This window comes from Lotus japonicus, chromosome 1, assembly GCF_012489685.1.
Source record: "Lotus japonicus ecotype B-129 chromosome 1, LjGifu_v1.2".
Taxonomy (NCBI): domain Eukaryota; kingdom Viridiplantae; phylum Streptophyta; class Magnoliopsida; order Fabales; family Fabaceae; genus Lotus; species Lotus japonicus.
This window is the reverse complement of record NC_080041.1, coordinates 118,623,994-118,642,297: the sequence shown is the minus strand read 5'-3', so window position 1 is coordinate 118,642,297 and position 18,304 is coordinate 118,623,994. Positions and strand designations below refer to the sequence as shown.

At 36.5% G+C, this 18,304-nt stretch overlaps 3 protein-coding genes across 3 annotated transcripts; 1 reads left to right on the top strand and 2 right to left on the bottom strand.

Moving 5' to 3' along the window:
• The first annotated feature begins 631 nt into the window (after positions 1–631).
• On the top strand, positions 632–3,485 carry LOC130729770 (putative pentatricopeptide repeat-containing protein At2g01510). The gene has a single exon (XM_057581608.1). The coding sequence runs from the start codon at positions 813–815 to the stop codon at positions 3,270–3,272; it is 2,460 nt and encodes an 819-aa protein (XP_057437591.1). The 5' UTR covers positions 632–812; the 3' UTR covers positions 3,273–3,485.
• A 993-nt stretch (positions 3,486–4,478) lies between these two features.
• LOC130729777 (protein PXR1) lies at positions 4,479–5,236 on the bottom strand. Its single transcript, XM_057581614.1, has one exon. The coding sequence runs from the start codon at positions 5,197–5,199 to the stop codon at positions 4,627–4,629; it is 573 nt and encodes a 190-aa protein (XP_057437597.1). The 5' UTR covers positions 5,200–5,236; the 3' UTR covers positions 4,479–4,626.
• Positions 5,237–6,682: 1,446 nt separating this feature from the next.
• LOC130729772 (aspartokinase 2, chloroplastic-like) lies at positions 6,683–13,376 on the bottom strand. The gene is made up of 14 exons (XM_057581610.1): positions 13,198–13,376; positions 12,517–12,970; positions 11,531–11,613; positions 11,367–11,407; positions 10,594–10,748; positions 10,314–10,463; positions 10,095–10,190; positions 9,751–9,867; positions 8,939–9,058; positions 8,756–8,848; positions 8,553–8,669; positions 8,165–8,281; positions 7,742–7,804; positions 6,683–7,355 (listed from the first exon to the last, which is right to left on the bottom strand). Exons 2-14 carry the CDS (start codon positions 12,931–12,933, stop codon positions 7,215–7,217), a joined length of 1,710 nt encoding a protein of 569 aa, XP_057437593.1. The 5' UTR covers positions 12,934–12,970; positions 13,198–13,376; the 3' UTR covers positions 6,683–7,214.
• Between the last annotated feature and the right edge of the window lie 4,928 nt (positions 13,377–18,304).

Here is an 18,304-nt window from a genome sequence, read left to right as displayed (position 1 = left end):
ATAATTTAATATCATTATTTCAATAATTTTATGGGTAAATATATTTAAAAATCTTAACGTGATACAATCATCTACTTAAATGAAATTTGAAGTTTTAAACATACTAATGATCTTAATATAAATATTAAATAAATTTTGTATAATTTGTTTGCCTCATTATATAAGAGTACTTCAAAACCATTGATGTCACATTTTTTTATTACGATTTTATATTGAAAAATCTTATGTTCAGTTATCATCCAAAAGATTTTTCTCAATTGACATTAACATCTCTTAATGGTTTAAAAAACATTAATATATAAAATTTATTCAATAATCAACTATATATATATATTATAACAAGCACTTATATATTTATGTAATACAAAATTATACAAAATTGCATAAATATAATATTATACAAATTTTAGATATTACCATATAGTAAAGTTACCCGTGCATTGCACGGGTAATTCCGCTAGTTTTTTTATAAATAAATGTTAGTTGTTAAATGTTAGTAAATTAATTCCTTTGCCGGAATTTGAATTCTGACCCTTCACCGTGCAATCTCTTTATTTCCCTTACCCTGCCTCCACCCAGAGTTATGATACTTAGACACCAAATAGTACAAACAGTACATATTTCTTTTTTTTCTTAACATCACTCATTTCTTACTTTGGGTTTTACACCCAACATTTTCCTTTCCTTAACTACTAGGGTTAAAAAGCCAACAAGTGATTTTTCTCTGACATATGATACACTTCACCTCTCTGCATTTACAAACGCAGGACACTTTGGCGCCAAAACAACCTTAAACCGACACCATTCTCCGTATGAATTACATAAAACCATGTACGAGGAAAACCAACGTGGTCCACAACCTTGTCACTACGAATGCAACCAGGTTCTCAAAACCGCACCCTCCTCACATCGACGCTTCGATCATCAAGACTGGCTTCGATCCCACCACTTTCCGTTCCAATTTCCAGGTGAAAGAGTTTCTCCAACGCGGGGACTTGACTGCTGCCCGCAAACTGTTCGACGAAATGCCTCACAAGAACACCTTCTCCGCTAACACCATGATCACCGGTTACATCAAATCTGGCAATCTATCCGAGGCTAGAAGCTTGTTTGACACCATGGTTGAACGCAATGCTGTTACGTGGACAGTGCTGATCGGCGGCTATGCTCAGAACAATCGGTTCCGCGAAGCTTTTGGTCTTTTTGCTGAGATGGGTAGGCATGGAATCGGTCCGGATCATGTCACCTTGGTCACTCTCTTATCTGGATTTACTGAGTTTGATTCTGTTAATGAAGTTACCCAGGTTCATTCCCATGTCATCAAATTGGGGTATGATTCCACCCTCATGGTTTGCAACTCATTGGTTGATTCCTACTGTAAAACCCGTAGCCTTGGTTTAGCTTGTCGCCTCTTCAACGAACTACCTGATAAAGATTCTGTCACTTTTAATGCATTGTTGACTGGATACTCCAAAGAGGGGTTCAATCATGAAGCCATAAACCTGTTTTTCAAGATGCAGGATTTGGGGTTTAGGCCAACTGAGTTTACTTTTGCTGCAGTTTTGACTGCAGGCAAGCAGTTGGATGATATAGAATTTGGGCAGCAAATTCATGGTCTTGTAATGAAGACTAATTTTGTGTGGAATGTGTTTGTGGCTAATGCTTTGCTTGAATTCTACTCCAAACACGACCGTGTTGCTGAAGCAAGGAAACTTTTTTATGAGATGCCAGAGTTGGATGGTATTTCTTACAATGTGCTCATCACATGTTCTGCGTGGAGTGGAAGAATTGAAGAATCTCTTGAACTTTTCAGGGAATTGCAGTTTACTAGATTCGACCGGAGGCAATTTCCGTTTGCTACATTGTTGAGCATAGCTGCAAATGCTTTCAACCTGGAAATGGGCAGGCAAATTCATTCCCAGACTGTTGTAACTGCTGCCATTTCAGAAATCCTGGTGGGGAATTCTTTGGTTGACATGTATGCTAAATGTGACCAATTTGGGGAAGCAAATAAGATTTTTGCGAATCTGGCTCAACAAAGTTCAGTTCCATGGACAGCACTGATCTCGGCCTATGTTCAGAAGGGACTGTATGAAGATGGCCTAAAGCTATTCATTGGGATGCAAAGAGCCAAAATAGGTGCCGACGCAGCAACTTATGCCAGCATTGGAAGAGCTTGTTCAAATTTAGCCTCACTGACACTGGGAAAACAGTTACATTCACATATAACTAGATCAGGATACATTTCAAATGTATTTTCTGGCAGTGCACTACTTGACATGTACGCAAAATGTGGATCCATAAAAGACGCGCTTCAGATGTTTCAAGAGATGCCTGTGAGGAATTCAGTCTCCTGGAATGCACTGATTTCAGCTTATGCGCAAAACGGAGATGGTGACCGTACTCTTCAATCATTTGAACAAATGGTTCATTCAGGTCTGCAACCAGATTCTGTTAGCTTCCTTAACGTTCTATGTGCCTGCAGCCACTGTGGTCTAGTTGAAGAAGGACTGCAGTACTTTAACTCCATGACTCCAATGTATAAACTTGTTCCCAAAAGAGAGCATTATGCATCCGTTGTTGACATGCTATGTCGTGGTGGGAGATTCGACGAAGCTGAGAAATTGATGGCTAAGATGCCTTTTGAACCTGATGAAATAATGTGGTCATCAATTCTGAACTCATGCAGAATCCATAAAAATCAGGAGTTGGCAAAGAAAGCAGCAGAGCATCTATTCAACATGAAGGCCCTTAGAGATGCGGCCGCATATGTTAGCATGTCCAATATCTATGCCGCAGCCGGTGAATGGGACAATGTTGGGAAAGTGAAGAAGGCCATGAGGGACAGAGGAGTTAGAAAGCTCCCAGCTTATAGTTGGGTTGAAATCAAACACAAGAATCATGTATTCTCAGCCAATGACAAGTCTCACCCGCAGATGGGAGAGATAATGAAGAAGCTCGATGAGTTGGAAGAGGAAATGGAGAAACAAGGGTATAAACCTGACTCAAGTTGTGCTCTTCACAATGTGGATGAGGAGGTCAAGGTGGAGTCTCTGAAATATCACAGTGAGCGCATTGCCATTGCATTTGCACTGATTAGCACCCCAAAAGGGTCACCTATATTGGTCATGAAGAACCTACGAGCTTGTACTGATTGCCACGCTGCCATCAAGGTGATCTCCAAGGTTGTTGATAGGGAAATTACTGTCAGGGATTCAAATAGGTTCCACCATTTCAAAGATGGATTTTGCTCCTGTAATGACTACTGGTAGGTTGGCTTTGATTTTATCAATGATACCATCAATTTCTCTTCAGAAGAGCAGAAAAACCTTGGCAAGGAGTTAGTTTCCATTTTCCAAGGTCAAGTCACACGTCTTCTATCTTGAATTATGCAATTCTTTATACCAGTTTTGTACAGTACAAACAGAAATATATAATGTTCTTTGAATGAAATCAATTCTCATAGGAACGATTTATTTTGACAATATTTGGGCGTGGGTTCTATTTCAATTTTGTTTCTCCCACGGTATGAGAATGAACGTGAAAATACAGAGAGAAAAAATTGTCGAAGTTGAAAATTCTTAAGCCACTGGAACAGCTTGGATTATATGTTCAACACAAACGAATAAACATACATCTCAACGAAATAACAGAGAAATAAAGTTTTGACATGTAAATTAAACAATATTAGCGTTGAATTCAACAAAAATCCAAACATACACAGTTGTTTCAACTTATTAGGACACCACTCAAAAGCAGCAATTCAGAGTCACCACACAACTTGTATTCTTGGCATCTATATGAATCTCAAGTTCTCACCTCTCAAATTACAAAAGTTTCTTTCAATACACCCAAAAATCTTCATATATAAAAAAACAATACATAGAAACTCACTATAAAATAAAGCACCCTACTCCTTTAGCATGTCATCAGGTATAGCTATAAGCTACTTCAGCCCCCTGCTGCAACCGAGAGTGTTGGGATTAGTTTCCATCCCCTGTTGCAATCTAGAGTGTTGGGATTAGCTAACATAATTACTCACACATATTTCTTCTGGTGTAATTGAATCCTCAGTGAAATGCTAAGAATAATTCCAAGCTAAGCGAGCACATCTTGGATTCTAAGCAATAAAACCAAACACCAATTTCTATCCTCATTGACACTAACCAATCTTCAGAGTTCAGACCAGTCATTGACAGGTCAAACAGGAATATACAGTCACTTACATGCTATTAATTCTCAGAAAATTTGGCTATTGAGACCAATTTCACAGCATTGATCCTACTTCTATTACCTTCATATTTTCATCCCTCATACAATGTACAAGTCAGAATAATATAACATCATCAAAATGGCTTCATAGAAGTTGAATTTTATTATATAGCAAGCCATGAAAAAGGCTTGGATTATAGTTATTTCAATCAACTGATCAGAAGTTAAGATCTCAAAACCAACAATTCACAGTTCACACCACCACATAACATGTAATCTAAGCATCAATTCAAATATCTATTCTCAAGATTACAAAACTTTCTTTGAGTAAACTCAGAATTTTCCAACAAAACAGAAAGCAAAAAGCAAAACACAGAATCCCAATTCATAAAAAAAAAACCAAAGAAAAGCATTCTATTTCTTGAACAAATCATCAGAAACAACTCTGAGTTGCTTCCTCTGCTTAGACTTAGCAATCTTCTTCAAAGTATTAGGGTTAGTAATCTTCTGAAACTTGGTACCAGACTTAAGAATATTCTCCTTCTTCTTCTTCTCCCTCTCCTCCTTCTTCTTCCGCTTCTCCACCTTGTTATTCCGAATCTCCTCCTTCAGCTCCGTTATCCTCTCCTTATACGCCTTCTTTATCATCTTCTCCCTCTCCCTCTGCTCAAACGTCGTCCCCTTCCGGCTCACATTAACCGCCGATGACCTCCGCGTCCGCACCTGCTTCCACTTCCGCCCGGAAACTCTGCCAGCAATAACGCCGTCGTAGCTAGGCTGCCCAAACGATGGCTTGTTGGGATCTTCCGATGATGGAAGCGCTGTCTTCTTCGCCGGCGGCGGGGCAGCCTCGTCGGTGTCCATGGAATCGACGCCGTCGTTGTTGAAGAGGGCGTCTTCTAGGGCTTGGGCCTGCTCGCGCTTGCGCTTGTAGGTCTTGCCGCCGAAACCCTCGTCGAGGTTGCGGAAGTCGATCGTGCACGCCATGGTTGAGGTGTGCGAAGAGGAGTTTCAGAAACCCTAACTGTGTTTTAGGGTTTATATATTGCAATGTTGATGGGATATCTTATTTGACGAATTTGACCTTTCCTTCACAATTCTATGACCATTTTGTTCTTGCTCTTAAAATTGAAAAAAAAAAAAAAACTTATTTTTGACAATGGTCTTAAAATAAAAAACTTAAAAGGCTATATTATTTGTTGATGACATAAAGTTGAAGAATACAAGAAGGTTATTTTGGAGATGGCGAAATTGGAATGTGAACCCAAAGAGAACGATAGGCCCAGAATCCAATAATCTCACATACCTTATAACACTGGTGAAATGAAATAAATACATAAACAACAATGAAACCCCCTATTTTACCCACATCCAAATGTGAAACAAGCCCGATAACCCTAATCCCATTAAACGCAAGTCATTTTACTTCTACCACATCCAAGAACAACACAAAATGAGCAAGAGACAAAACAAGCATCCACAAATATCGCCCTCAACCTCGCCTTTTCTTCCTTTGGCTCTCATAATCCTTTGTAACACCTTCCTATCTCGCAATCGCCTTCCTCCTTCTCATCGTTCATCTTTGTTTTCTTGCATTAAAGATGAAAGTAAAATTAGGGGAGAGTGGGATTTACATTCTGTTTGGTATCATTAATCTTGTAGGGAGAGATAGAAGAGATGGACTAAGACTAGAGATGACTTATCTCTTTCTGTTTAGTTACTTGATATTGTAGAGGAAATATATGTTTAAGCATGGTTATCGTATGCTTTTTTAAGTCTTCGCAATTTGCGAAGAGATGGAAGTTGACATCATTTTTAGTGTGACCTTATATGTGGCAATGCCACACACCCAAGAAGTGAGTATTAGATCGCAACAAAATATTAATTGTATATTAAAATGGCTATTTAATGTTAAAAAAAATATATCTCTCTCTTCTCCACCTCGTTCTTTCTCTTCTATCTCTCTTTTATTTGTATCATACCAAATAACTTACCAAATCTACTTTACTTCTCACTTTTTAATCCTTACTCATCTTCTCTCATTCTCTCCTCTAAACCAAACATATCCTTAAGGTTCAATTAGGTGGGTAAAGACATAAGTTAAAGATTACAAATTAATTCAAGGTTAATTAATTTACCATGTAAACCCCTTTAATCTCACATGGAAAAAATCTAAATAACATTAATGAACGACATTTTATGTCACGTAACTCACTTATGTCATGTCAGCATTCAAGTTATCAACTCATCACTTAACAACTTAACCCTAAGGACAAAGACAAACTTCACATATTTCATTAACGTTGGAGCTAAAATCTTGGAATTTTTTTTTGAATGGCCAATTCAAATTTTTCCAAGGACTAAAACATATTTAACTAAATTTTAAATAATTAAAATCCGAAAGTATATTTTATGCCAATAAAATGTGTTTGCTTTAAAGAATGATATAAATAATTGAAAAGATTCCACATTTTAACACACAAAATATATCATACATATACTAAAATTTGAGAATACTACAAATGCCTGTAGACATAGAATTTGTAACTGGCTCAGATTGATCCTTTGACCAAGAAAACAAAACCAGAGCCATCTCATAGACTGATGATAGACATAAAGGGACTTCGAGCTTCTTGCGTGATGGTATCCAAATATATATAATAAAGGCGAAGGACACTCGTTAAAGATTTCAAAATAAGAAGATTTAATGAAAAGTATATTTTATAAATTTTAATGTATTATACATAATACTTTTCATTAAATACTTTAATATTTATCAATCCTTAACAAACTGTCACACTTATAACATGTTCGAATCAACTTATGTTTCTTCAAAATCAATTCTAACCTCCACAGAAGCTTCTCTCGTGGATAAAACTACCTAAAACCCTAGCAATGACTTGACTGGTATATACTGTACTGACAAATCGCCATTCATCCCAACCAAAATTTCGCTTGAAGAGTGGAGGATTGATAATAGAAAAAAGTTGAAAGCATCCCCCTTAAGATAATGCAGGAACAGAACCATTTCCAGATATACATTCAATCTCTAATTCAGAGAGCTCACTCTCAAAGAAGGCTTTGTGGAGAGCCCTAACAGCCTCCTCTGCTTCACTGTCATTTACAACTAACGAGATATTCACCTGGCGTAAGGCAAACAGGAACAAAAGATCATGAAAAAAATAGTCTTTTAGAATAATGAATTGCAGATAAATGTCATTACTTCATATTCAAAATAGCATTTTAAAATTAGCTTCTTTCCTCAGAATCAATTCTGGAATCTAGAAGCTACTCACAAAAGCTTCTCTCCAGAATTGATTCTGGCTTTAGATTCAATTGTAAAAGGATTTTCAAACATGCACTAAGTATGCATAACCAAAGCATGTTCGATCACTACCTCCCCTTCATGCAAAATATGTCAACATACCGCACACCAAGTGTATAACAAGGCCTCATACAAGCCATTGCTTGTACTGAGGATAAAAAAGCTATACTTTTCTAAGAAACATCTGAAGGATAAAGTGGATACCTTAGATGCACCTTGAGAGATCATTTGAACAGTGACGCCAAGGCTTCGAAGAACTTGAAAGGCCTGTAATAAAGGGCGAATACAAAATATTTAAGTCATTAAAAAGTGCAAAACAACAATGCATTATATAAGTACAAAATCACGCAATTAATGTCAATCAACCTATGCCTGAAAAGTGCAATTAACAAGCCACAGAATTTATCCCAATATGCAGATTCTAGAAATGCCTCAAGGCACCCCAAGGAATAAAAAGAGGCACTCAACGAAAATTCCCCATGAGAGAGAGGGGGGGGGGGGGGGGACAGAAAGCTCAGATAGTGAGTGATAATTAAAAAAAGCAATTAAATCTTAAAGAATCAAAATAAAACTCTTTAACAATACTGTAGAAAAATATTCAAATAGAGAGATAATTCAATACAAAACCTTCTCCAATATTAGTGATGACCTCTGAACGTTTCCAATGAGAGAGATTATGGATCTATTCTTTAGAAGTTTTACCACAGCTATTTTTTCCAGTTCCTCAACAACATAGTCAAGTTCCTGGTCAAAGATAAAGAATTACAGCCAATTAGATTTATGCAAATGTGGCATGCATTTGTTATTTAAGTTTAAAAATAGGTGACTTCAAGCAGGTAGATATTATCTTATATTATAGGGCCATCAGGAGTAGTAATAACAATAACAAAGCCCTATCCCACTAGAAGGGATAGACTAAATAGATCAAATCACACTATCCAACAACAATATTATAACTCATCAACAAAATCATGGAAGGAACTCAACAACAAAAAGAATGGAAGTAATGGCTTACCTGCTGAATTAGCTCTCTGCTCCAAAACTTTGATGGATCCAATGTCAAAGAAATACTGACTTCACTTGTAGCTACAACATCAACTGATATGCCTAAATCTTCAAAGATTGAAAACACCTGCACAAATATGGAATTGTGAAGACAGGAATGGATTCAACTTCAACCACTAGGAGAACAGGTTTGAAAGCTATTAGCATTCTTACCTTAGCAAGGAATCCAAACTGACCAAGCATGCGAGTGCTCACAATATCCAACATGGAAATATTACGTTTCAAAACAATGCTAGTTAATAATGCCTGTAAGAAAAGGTGGGGAAAAGACTGTCTAAAGTCATCCTTCAGAGAATAGTATATATCATCTATGCGACAAGATACAACTCTACAAACCTTGCTCATATCTCTTGTTTTGGTGATTAGGGTACCAGGAGCTTTAGGGTTGTAAGAATTTTTAACCCTAACAGGAATATCACCTTCTCTAGCAGGTCGCATAGACTGTGGATGCAGGACCTGCAATTCAGAGAAATAATTCACACACACGATTAATCGTGTAGCCCAAGGTCCATGTCATATCGACTGGGTACATAATAATCATACTGCTCATGAAAGTGCTGCAGGCTTTAGTAGTAAACTAGGTGAATAATGATAAAAACTGATAACAGAAATTAGCAAGGATGAGTCTTTTATTGATGAAACCCTAATTTCCCTATTGTGCTCTAATGTAACAGCAGGCCTGAATTAGGTAAAGAACAACAAATGCAATGAAAACCCTGGAGAACTCTGGGGTGTTAGTATCTGATATTGACTACAGATATAGCCAAGTATTCCTTATTAAAACTCCACCTTCATTGTGCTCACCCCTCGAAATTCCACCTTCATTGTGAAACCTTAGCTACTTTCATCATAGTTATCAGTCATATAAACTCCATGCTCCAAATGTCCAATCATGAGGGGGTGTTGACTAGAGATATGGCCAAAGTATAGGCTCGAGCAATCCTCACCTGTTTAGCTAGCTTTTGATGTAGACCCAGGTCTAACCCAAATTCAATGTGGGGTTTGTAAAGCTCTAATAATTGGCATTGTGGCAATTAGAAATGTGATTAAGTAGAATCAAGAGTACTAGGTAGAATCTATAATCATTTTGTGCCGATAAAAGAAAATGCATATTGTCAAAAGAACTAGATAAGCAAATATAATGATACCTGAGCACCAAAGTATGCAAGTTCAGCAGCCTCATCAAATGTCAAATAGGGAACAGGTTCTGCTTGAGGGCATATATTTGGATCGCAGGTTAGAACGCCATCAACATCTTTCCATACCTGTTTAAGGAACTCAGATTAACTCTTTCCTTGTTATCTTCATATAATCTGGAAGCTAAAGAACAAACTATGCATAAAAATTGCAGTATTACATGCAAGGATATTTAGATTAAGAATATGACCCTACAATGAGAACTGACTGCTAAATCTAACAACTCTCTCAATATGTAAAGCAAGTGCACTGACACTCTAACAAGATTTTGACATGCCCAAGAGAATGCAAAAACCTGGATCTCTGGCAATCCCAGTGCTTTTCCAATCGTTGTAGCTGTCAAATCACTACCCCCTCTACCCAAGGTTGTCACTGCACATGATTTCCGAGCCTGCAAGGAGTAAAATGTATTACGTTTGTAGTAGAGAGTTTCTCATTTTAGCAATGTAAACCTGGAAAACCGGAGAGGGCAGGGTGGGGGGAGGAAGAACAAAATGTAAGGCATCAGAAAGACCTTTCCAAGGAAGCCTGTAATAATTGGAATTGCAGGATCAGAAACCCAATCACTATGTAACCTCTTTGCAACAGCAGGATATGTTGCTTCCAAGATATCCGCATTTGTAAAGTCATCAGTTGTTATGAAACCAATCTCAAATGCATCATACTGCCAGAACATTAAATTATCATTTAGCAACTATGATCAGGATCCAGAGTTAGATTATATTCATCAGAAATTACAAACCTAACTTTTCTAATTGCAATATTCATTACACAGGCAAAGAAGAAAAACATACTTGGCGAGCCTTAACACCTAATTTATTAAGATAAGCAGCAAAGATCCTAGTGGACATGCACTCTCCAAATGAAACTAAATAATCTTGAGTCCGTGGAGTTAATTCCTTCATCATAGCTATCCCTTTCAGAAGTTGCTCCAATTCTTCGAGATGCTCTGGAAGTGTAGTCGCACACAATACCAAGACAGCCAAAAATATAAGTAATAAGATACGAAAACTACTTAACCAAGCATACTGGTAAGAAAGAAGGCATTTGGTAGAATTTCTGGCTGTCACAATAATCACCATTATGATATGCAATGTCTTCTCACTCGCAAGGACCAATATCATCATGCAACCCAGTGCACATAAAATGAAAATGTTGCCTTTGGTTACATAAAATATTGGCAATCTAGAGACTAAAAAGACCAGTGTTGCTACCACCATACAGCTTTCATGGTACGTTCGATAACATGAAACCATACTTGAGTAAGCTCTTTGATTTAGCATACTTCATCACGATACGTTCATTAAAAATAGAACATTGATATTTAAATTCTCAAATAAAAAAGAAAATACAAAACTACAGAGTAAAACAAACTGTGACCAAAATGAAAGTGTATCTATTATGAATAAACAATTATACTCAAGTTCAGATCTGTAAGCCTATTACAGTGACGCAAATTCGATAAACGTGATTTTCCAGATGAGTTGAAGTTACAATATGGTTTGACACAAAACTAAAAGTATCTGACGTAACAAAAATGGATCTAATGTGGAAGAACATAACTCACTTGAAATCAAAATTCTGTCCACACCAAGTTCCTCTGCGGTCCTGAATAAGATAACAACACACAATGACACAAAAGACAAAAAGGAAAATCTATTGTCCTTTGTTAACTATTGCAGAAACATTTTCATTGGACAAGGGCAAAAAGGAAAATCTACTGGGCCTGACTTGAGATGCAGGTCTTCTATAATGCTGAGCTCATCAATACGATCTGCATTAGTAACTCCACAGCTCACAGCTTTTTCTCCAGCCTAACAAGACAAAAGCATGGCTCTCGACTCATGTTTTTAAATATCAGACCAGCAGCCACAGCATATCAGTTGTGGCGGCTGCTGTAACCACATAAGACCATGATTGTGAACACTAGCAATCACAATCTATGAAGCATGGACACAAACAAGGACACGTGCAAGGTCTAAAATATAGGACACCAAGACATATGGACATAAATACATATGCATATGTGTGTCTATATATGTAAGTATTCATGTTTCTACACAGAAATCGTATTAGTTGAGAGCATGAGGAGTTAATTTTGACCGTCCATGTATGGACATGATCAAGGTTAGGGCTAAGGCTCGTATGGTTTCTGTTTTCATTTTTGGTTTTAAGTTTTAATTATAAAATTGTCACCCTGTTTTCACTTAGTTTCCTATTTTCAATGTTTTGTAAAAGAGACAATGAGAATCAAAATAGAAACCATACAGACCCTTAGCTTCTCTCACTTTTCAGATAGTCACTATACACCCGTTATATATGTGTGGGGAGATACAAAGACAAATAGAAGAAGTGGCATTCCCACTTAAAGCGTGGTGAAGGCATTTTTAACATTTTTTTATGTTTTAACTTTATTTATAATTTAACTTTCTATAAGTTATTTCAAGGGTCAAGCATTATTTGAATGTCGGTAAAGTGTCTAAGCCGTGTCAGCTAAGTATTCAAGGTGTGTCAGCTAAGTGTACAAGGTGTTTCCTAGGTGACAAAAATAAATTTTTAATAGGACACCTTATAAGGGTTGTCTAACACTGTTAAACACGTCTTGCACCTCAAGAAGGAGAAGTATCCATGCTTCATAGATCAGTGGCCACATTCCACAATACAATGTATGAAAAGTTTCAAATTTTGAGAGGGAAACAGAAATGAGAAAACAATACCAGTAAAAGCAAGTTAGTTGTCTTCCCCATGGCAGATAGAACAACTATAGGCCTCTCTTCCGGAAAGCTCAGTACAAGGTTTGCAACCTCTCTCATCCTCTCCGCACTAGCCACAGACGACCCACCAAACTTCATGACACAAGTGTAACTATTCTCAGAATCAGCAATGCCCCCATTTCCACCCTCCTCCTCCTTGCTCCCTACCACACCACTCTCCGACACCTTGCAACTCACACGGAGTGCCACCTTCTCAGTCGAAACCCTCCTCCCAGAACTCACAAGGGGAAGAACAGGAGCAACAAACCTCCCATTCCCAATTCGACACGGCAACAACAGAGACTGGCAATGCAAGTTTCTCCTCAGATCCACAGGGAACGTGCTCTTAACCAAACCAAGTTGCGCCGCCGTGCTCGCCATGCTTATTCCAATAAAAATGAGTAGTTTCAACAAATAACTGAAATAAAATGCCAACAAGAAACAACCAAAAATCAATGTAACGTAATGTAATCAAACGAAACGTGTTCAATGATCAATCAGTGTCAGTTATTAATCAAATGCTTCAATTTTCCAATGCTAGATCTGCAAAAATAGAGAAGAATATGCAAATTTTTGTTCTAATAGGGTAAATTTGAGGTTGAAATGGAAGATTGAGATTGATTTGAGGAAGATTAGAAGAAATACCTTGTGAGATTGAAAATGCGGGAAATCGGTTCCGACGAACAAGTTCGGTTAGGGTTTAGGAACACAGTGGCGGAGGGGTGAAGCTGAGTTCGACTGAGAGTGGTGCGGAGTAACTGCAAATGTAACGGACACAGTGGCGGCTATCCTCTTTTGTCTTTCACGATCTCCCTCCTGAATACGACAGGACAAAAACACGTGTTAATTTTTTTTTGGGTTAAATAAGGTTAAGCTTTTTGTCTCTATAAAGTATAAAATATGGTCGGTCTGAATATAAATAATCGTCGAATTAAAGTTGTTAATTAGTCCTTAATGTATAGGAAATGACTCATTCTGTATCTCCAGTGCTAGTTCTTAATTATTAGTTCTTAACACTATTAATGTGGGCTCGTACTGTCACATGTGCTTAAGCAACTATCAAGCAATTTTGCTTCAACCATGAGTTCTTAGTTCTTAGCACTATTCATTTGGTCTCACCAACCACATTATTTACACTTTTCATTTCCATAAAGTACTAAAACAAAACTCATAAAGTAATAAAGTAATTTGGATGAGAGAAAAAAATAATTTTTTATGCTAAGAATTCAAAAAGTAAAACTCATTATATAAGAACTCAGTTCTTACTTTTAAGAACTAAGAACTCCACGTCATCCCCTTTAATGGTTAAGAATTCGGTTCTTAATTCTTAGCTACAAAATAAGAACTAAGAACCTTGCATTGGAGATGCTCTTAGTTCTTCGAAGGCTGAGCTCTGGCAGTGTTGTTAAGTGGTCTCATTGGTGCCAAAAAACTCAAAGCTTCTTATGAATAACTCTTTGATGTCGTACAGTTCGATTAGTTTAAGAGACCTTGGTGTTCGTGTGATTCTTCCACCTTCTTTCCTTTGATCTTAACCATCTCCTTCAAACTCATTAACAACCGATCACCACAAAATCAACACCATCCAGATCTTCTGAGGCTCCCTCGAAGCCATCAACAACCCATCACCCCAAAATCAACTCATTTCAACAAAACCTTCTTAACCCATTTTGCCAGTTCGACTTTCCCCTAAAGCCCTAGTTGTCACAATCACAAAAGATGCCCCTCTCCAATACCTCACTCAAATCAACCAAAGAATCTCACTCGTCCCTGTGAACCTCGTCGTTGATATCGACGATAAGTTTTTGTGGATCGACTGCGAAACCAACTACACCTCCTCCATGTACCACCCTTCCCTATCTATCCAGATCTGGCTCCGATTAGAGTTAAGAGGAGGCACTATTGTTGGTTTGGAACACGATATAGGCACCGATGAGGCTACTTGGCAAATTCGTTAGAGCTCAAACTCTCGCGAGGACTAACACTAGGCTATTTCACAAACATTAAGGGCCAATAAACAACTTTACTTCACGAGGGATGACATTCAAATCAAGTGTATTTTATAGGGGCCAAAAGCTTGGTTAACCAATAAAATACAATTATGATTTGCAGGGTCGTGCACATATATTTTAAGGTCTAAGGCGAAAATGTTAAAATGTTTTTTCTTTTGATAAGTATCTTGATTGAAATTAGGAATATTGGTGCTGTCGGTATTATCTATACGTGATTGTACTATCACTTTTTCACATATTAAACTTGCTTCTATATCATTTTAAAACAAGTTTATCAAAAGCGACGTTGAGATTCAATTAGTTTTTCAACTTTTTTTTTCCTTCAATTTTTCAAACCAATTTCATACTTTTTATTAGCATTTTCTCTTATAAAGAATATGAATAAAATAATATAAATAAAATAATGAAAAAATATGAATAAAATAATACTGTAGAAAAATTAAGGATTTATGAACAATAAAACTTGGAATGTAAGGAATGAAATGGTGAGAAATTTTGCAACACTTTGATATCAAATATTTTCTTTGATCATACATTTCAAGGTAAAAACAAGGTTTAAATATGCTAGAGGTCCCTGGAATTGGACCCTGTATGAAAATAAGTCCCTGAATTTTTTTTTTTCCGATTCCCGGTCCCTAGAAATTATTTTTTAATTAGAATAGGTCCCTACGCGTGTTATGTGCTTATGTGGCTCATTTTTTACACAAACATCATTTCCACACGGATTTTTATTTATTTTTAATGCTTAGGTGCCTCTTTCTTATTCAAATTAATCTAACTTAACACTAACCTAATCAACGTTAATTTTCAATCCCTCATCTTCTTCTAGGAAAGAACCATTAAAATTTTCTGGAATCTAAACCCTCAAGCCACCACCACCACCCTCAAGCCAAAACCCATAACCACCATCCTCAGCACCAACACCAGCCATGGCCAAGTCGTGCTCCACCACTCCTTCCATGCAAACCACCTCCAACCCCTCTCTTTTCTCTTCCAAAACCCAGCCACAACCAAAACTCAGATCTGAAAACAACAAACCGAAACCCAGAATTTTCAAAACCTAAATCTGCAAACGAAAATAGAACATGGTAATTCAGGAAATGTAATATCAAACTGCATTTTCAAGCCCAGAAATGAACCGCCCCAACCCCAACCCATAACCTTAAACTACCACAACCGTTCCCAAACCCAAACCTTCAACCACCACAGAACAAGAAAATGAAGAAAGGGAGAGGCAGAGTGAGGCACAAGAAGGCGCATCTGATCTGCTCTGTTTTGTTTAGCGCATCCACTTCCCCTCAGGCCTTGATCTCTTCTTCTTCTTCTCTTGACCAGAAACATGGCGGATCTGCTTCGAATATTAGGGCGAGGGAGCGGTTGTGCGAGAGAGGACCTGCTCTCTCCAGCGGTTGATCCTTCTCTACTGCTCCCACCATGGTTAATTTATGTGATCTCTTCTTCTCTAGGGTCACCTTCTCCAGTGACATCAACCCTCACCCCCACCCTCATCTGAAACCAAAAAACCCCAAATCCACCAGCACCACCAACTCATCTTCTGGTTTTTGGGTTATTGGGTTAGGATTTCTGGGTTTGAGTTAAGAAGAAGAGTAGGAACAAGGTGGATGAGGATAAGAAGAAGACAATGAAGAAGGCGTTAATATTTTTGTTTTGTTTACAGAAGGCGTTAATCAGAGATGAAGAAGTTGAGAAATGTGTTTTAGTTAAAGATTATGATATTTTGTTATTTTTGTTAGTTATCAGATTAAGTATTTTTTTGTAATGTTGTTTTTTGATTAAGATTAATTTGTTAATTATAATTGATTAATTTTTTTTACAGCAAAAGAATTATAATTGATTTTATTAGGGTTAATTATTTTTATTTATTAAATTAATTGATTTATCCATGTGGAATAAAAGAAAATTATAAAGGCCACGTGAAAATAACAACTGAGCAAAAATAGAGTCACCTAAGCTTTAAACACGCATAGGGACCTATTCTGATTAAAAAAACATTTCTAAGGACCAGGAATCAGAATTTTTTTTCAGGGACTTATTTTCGTACGGGGTGCAATTCCAGGGATCTCTAGCATATTTAAACCTAATGAAATTTTTCATTGTTTTTAGAGAAGAAACAATGATTGAAGGGATAACTTGCACAATACTATAAATATATAATTCATCAAGAAAATTAACTAACAATGAGTAAATACAAATTAACTTTGCAATTATATTTTGGGAATATGAAAGTAACGAATATTTATTTATTAGTTTTTTGGAAAGTGTAAATTTGCTAATACAAAAAACTACTACTAATAACTATTAAAGTTGCACTTTCCATATTGCATTTCTCAATTCCACGACCCTGATGGTTTGTTGGGTTGAGGTGAGAAAGAGAGAAGAGGATAAAAAGAGAAGAGTAGTATCCAGAAAGAGATGATACATATAATAGATTTTGTAGGTTGTTTGGTATTGTAGAAATAAAAGAGAAAGAATGAGGTCAAATCTTTATCCTTTCATTTGGTTGAATAGAGAGTGGAAAGAAAGAAGATTAAATTTTTATCCTCAAACATGTAATTTACTCGTACTTTTTATAATATGATAATTCACAATATATATGTAGTAGGATATTTATAAAATTTATTAGTATTTAATTAAATAAATTATTTATAGTAATCTTGTGGCAATATGCTGAAAGGTACAATTTACATGAGGTTGTCATTTGTACATTGAATGATACCCTTTTATAAGAAAAACTAAAAGAGAATAAAATAAAATTGAATAACGAGAAAAGGTGCCTCAACTTGGTCAACTAGCTATACTTGCATTTTCTATTTTCAGTAAAAAATTGAATGGCAAGGAAACTTTCATCCAAAAAATCGCCGCAAAAAAAGACTTATATAAACTCTTTGGTCACAATTTTTTTAGCTCCAATTGATTCCTGACGTATAAACATATTGATCAGCTCTGCATTTATCTAGCAACCAGGAACAATACGAGTGTTTCCACGTTCATCACAACATAATTGGAGAGGTATGCATGAGTTTTATCCTTTCAACTTTCAATTGATCGATCTTATTGTCTTCCATTGTTTTCATTATTTTACGAGTTTAGGGAAATGTGTAAGAAAAAGTCTCATGCAATTTATCGGTTTTGAAACAACCACCTAAAGTTTCACAAACAAATAAGTTTAATTTTAATGATGACAAATTAAATTTGGAGTTCATCATGTTGTCACATGTATGAAGATTTACGAGTGCAAGAATAGTTATCAAGATTTCAGTTACAAATGAGAAAATAAATTAAACTTGTAGAGCTAATCGTTAGAGAGATTTTGTTAATTTTACTTGGGAGTGATGGTTTTGGTAATGAGATTTATGGACAACATTATTACTGGGAATGTGATTCTATAACTTGAAACAAACCTCTAAGGGAAACGTATTTTAATTTGAGGAGTAATGGGAATCACACTCACTCACAATTTTTTCTTGGTACATCGGAAAGATAAATTGCACCCACCAGGAATCGATCCCTGGACCTCCCCCTACCCAACTCATATGTCCCTCAGCTCATACCACTTTAGTTATCCTACTGGAACACTCACTTAGAATTTTAAGATATTGAAACATGGAGTCAATGCAAAAGCAGGATATATAATAGATTTACTAATTACATGTGAAAAATTGTGTACATGTGTGGAGTAAAATAGGGTACTCTTATAAAATTTTAGATGTAGTATTTTA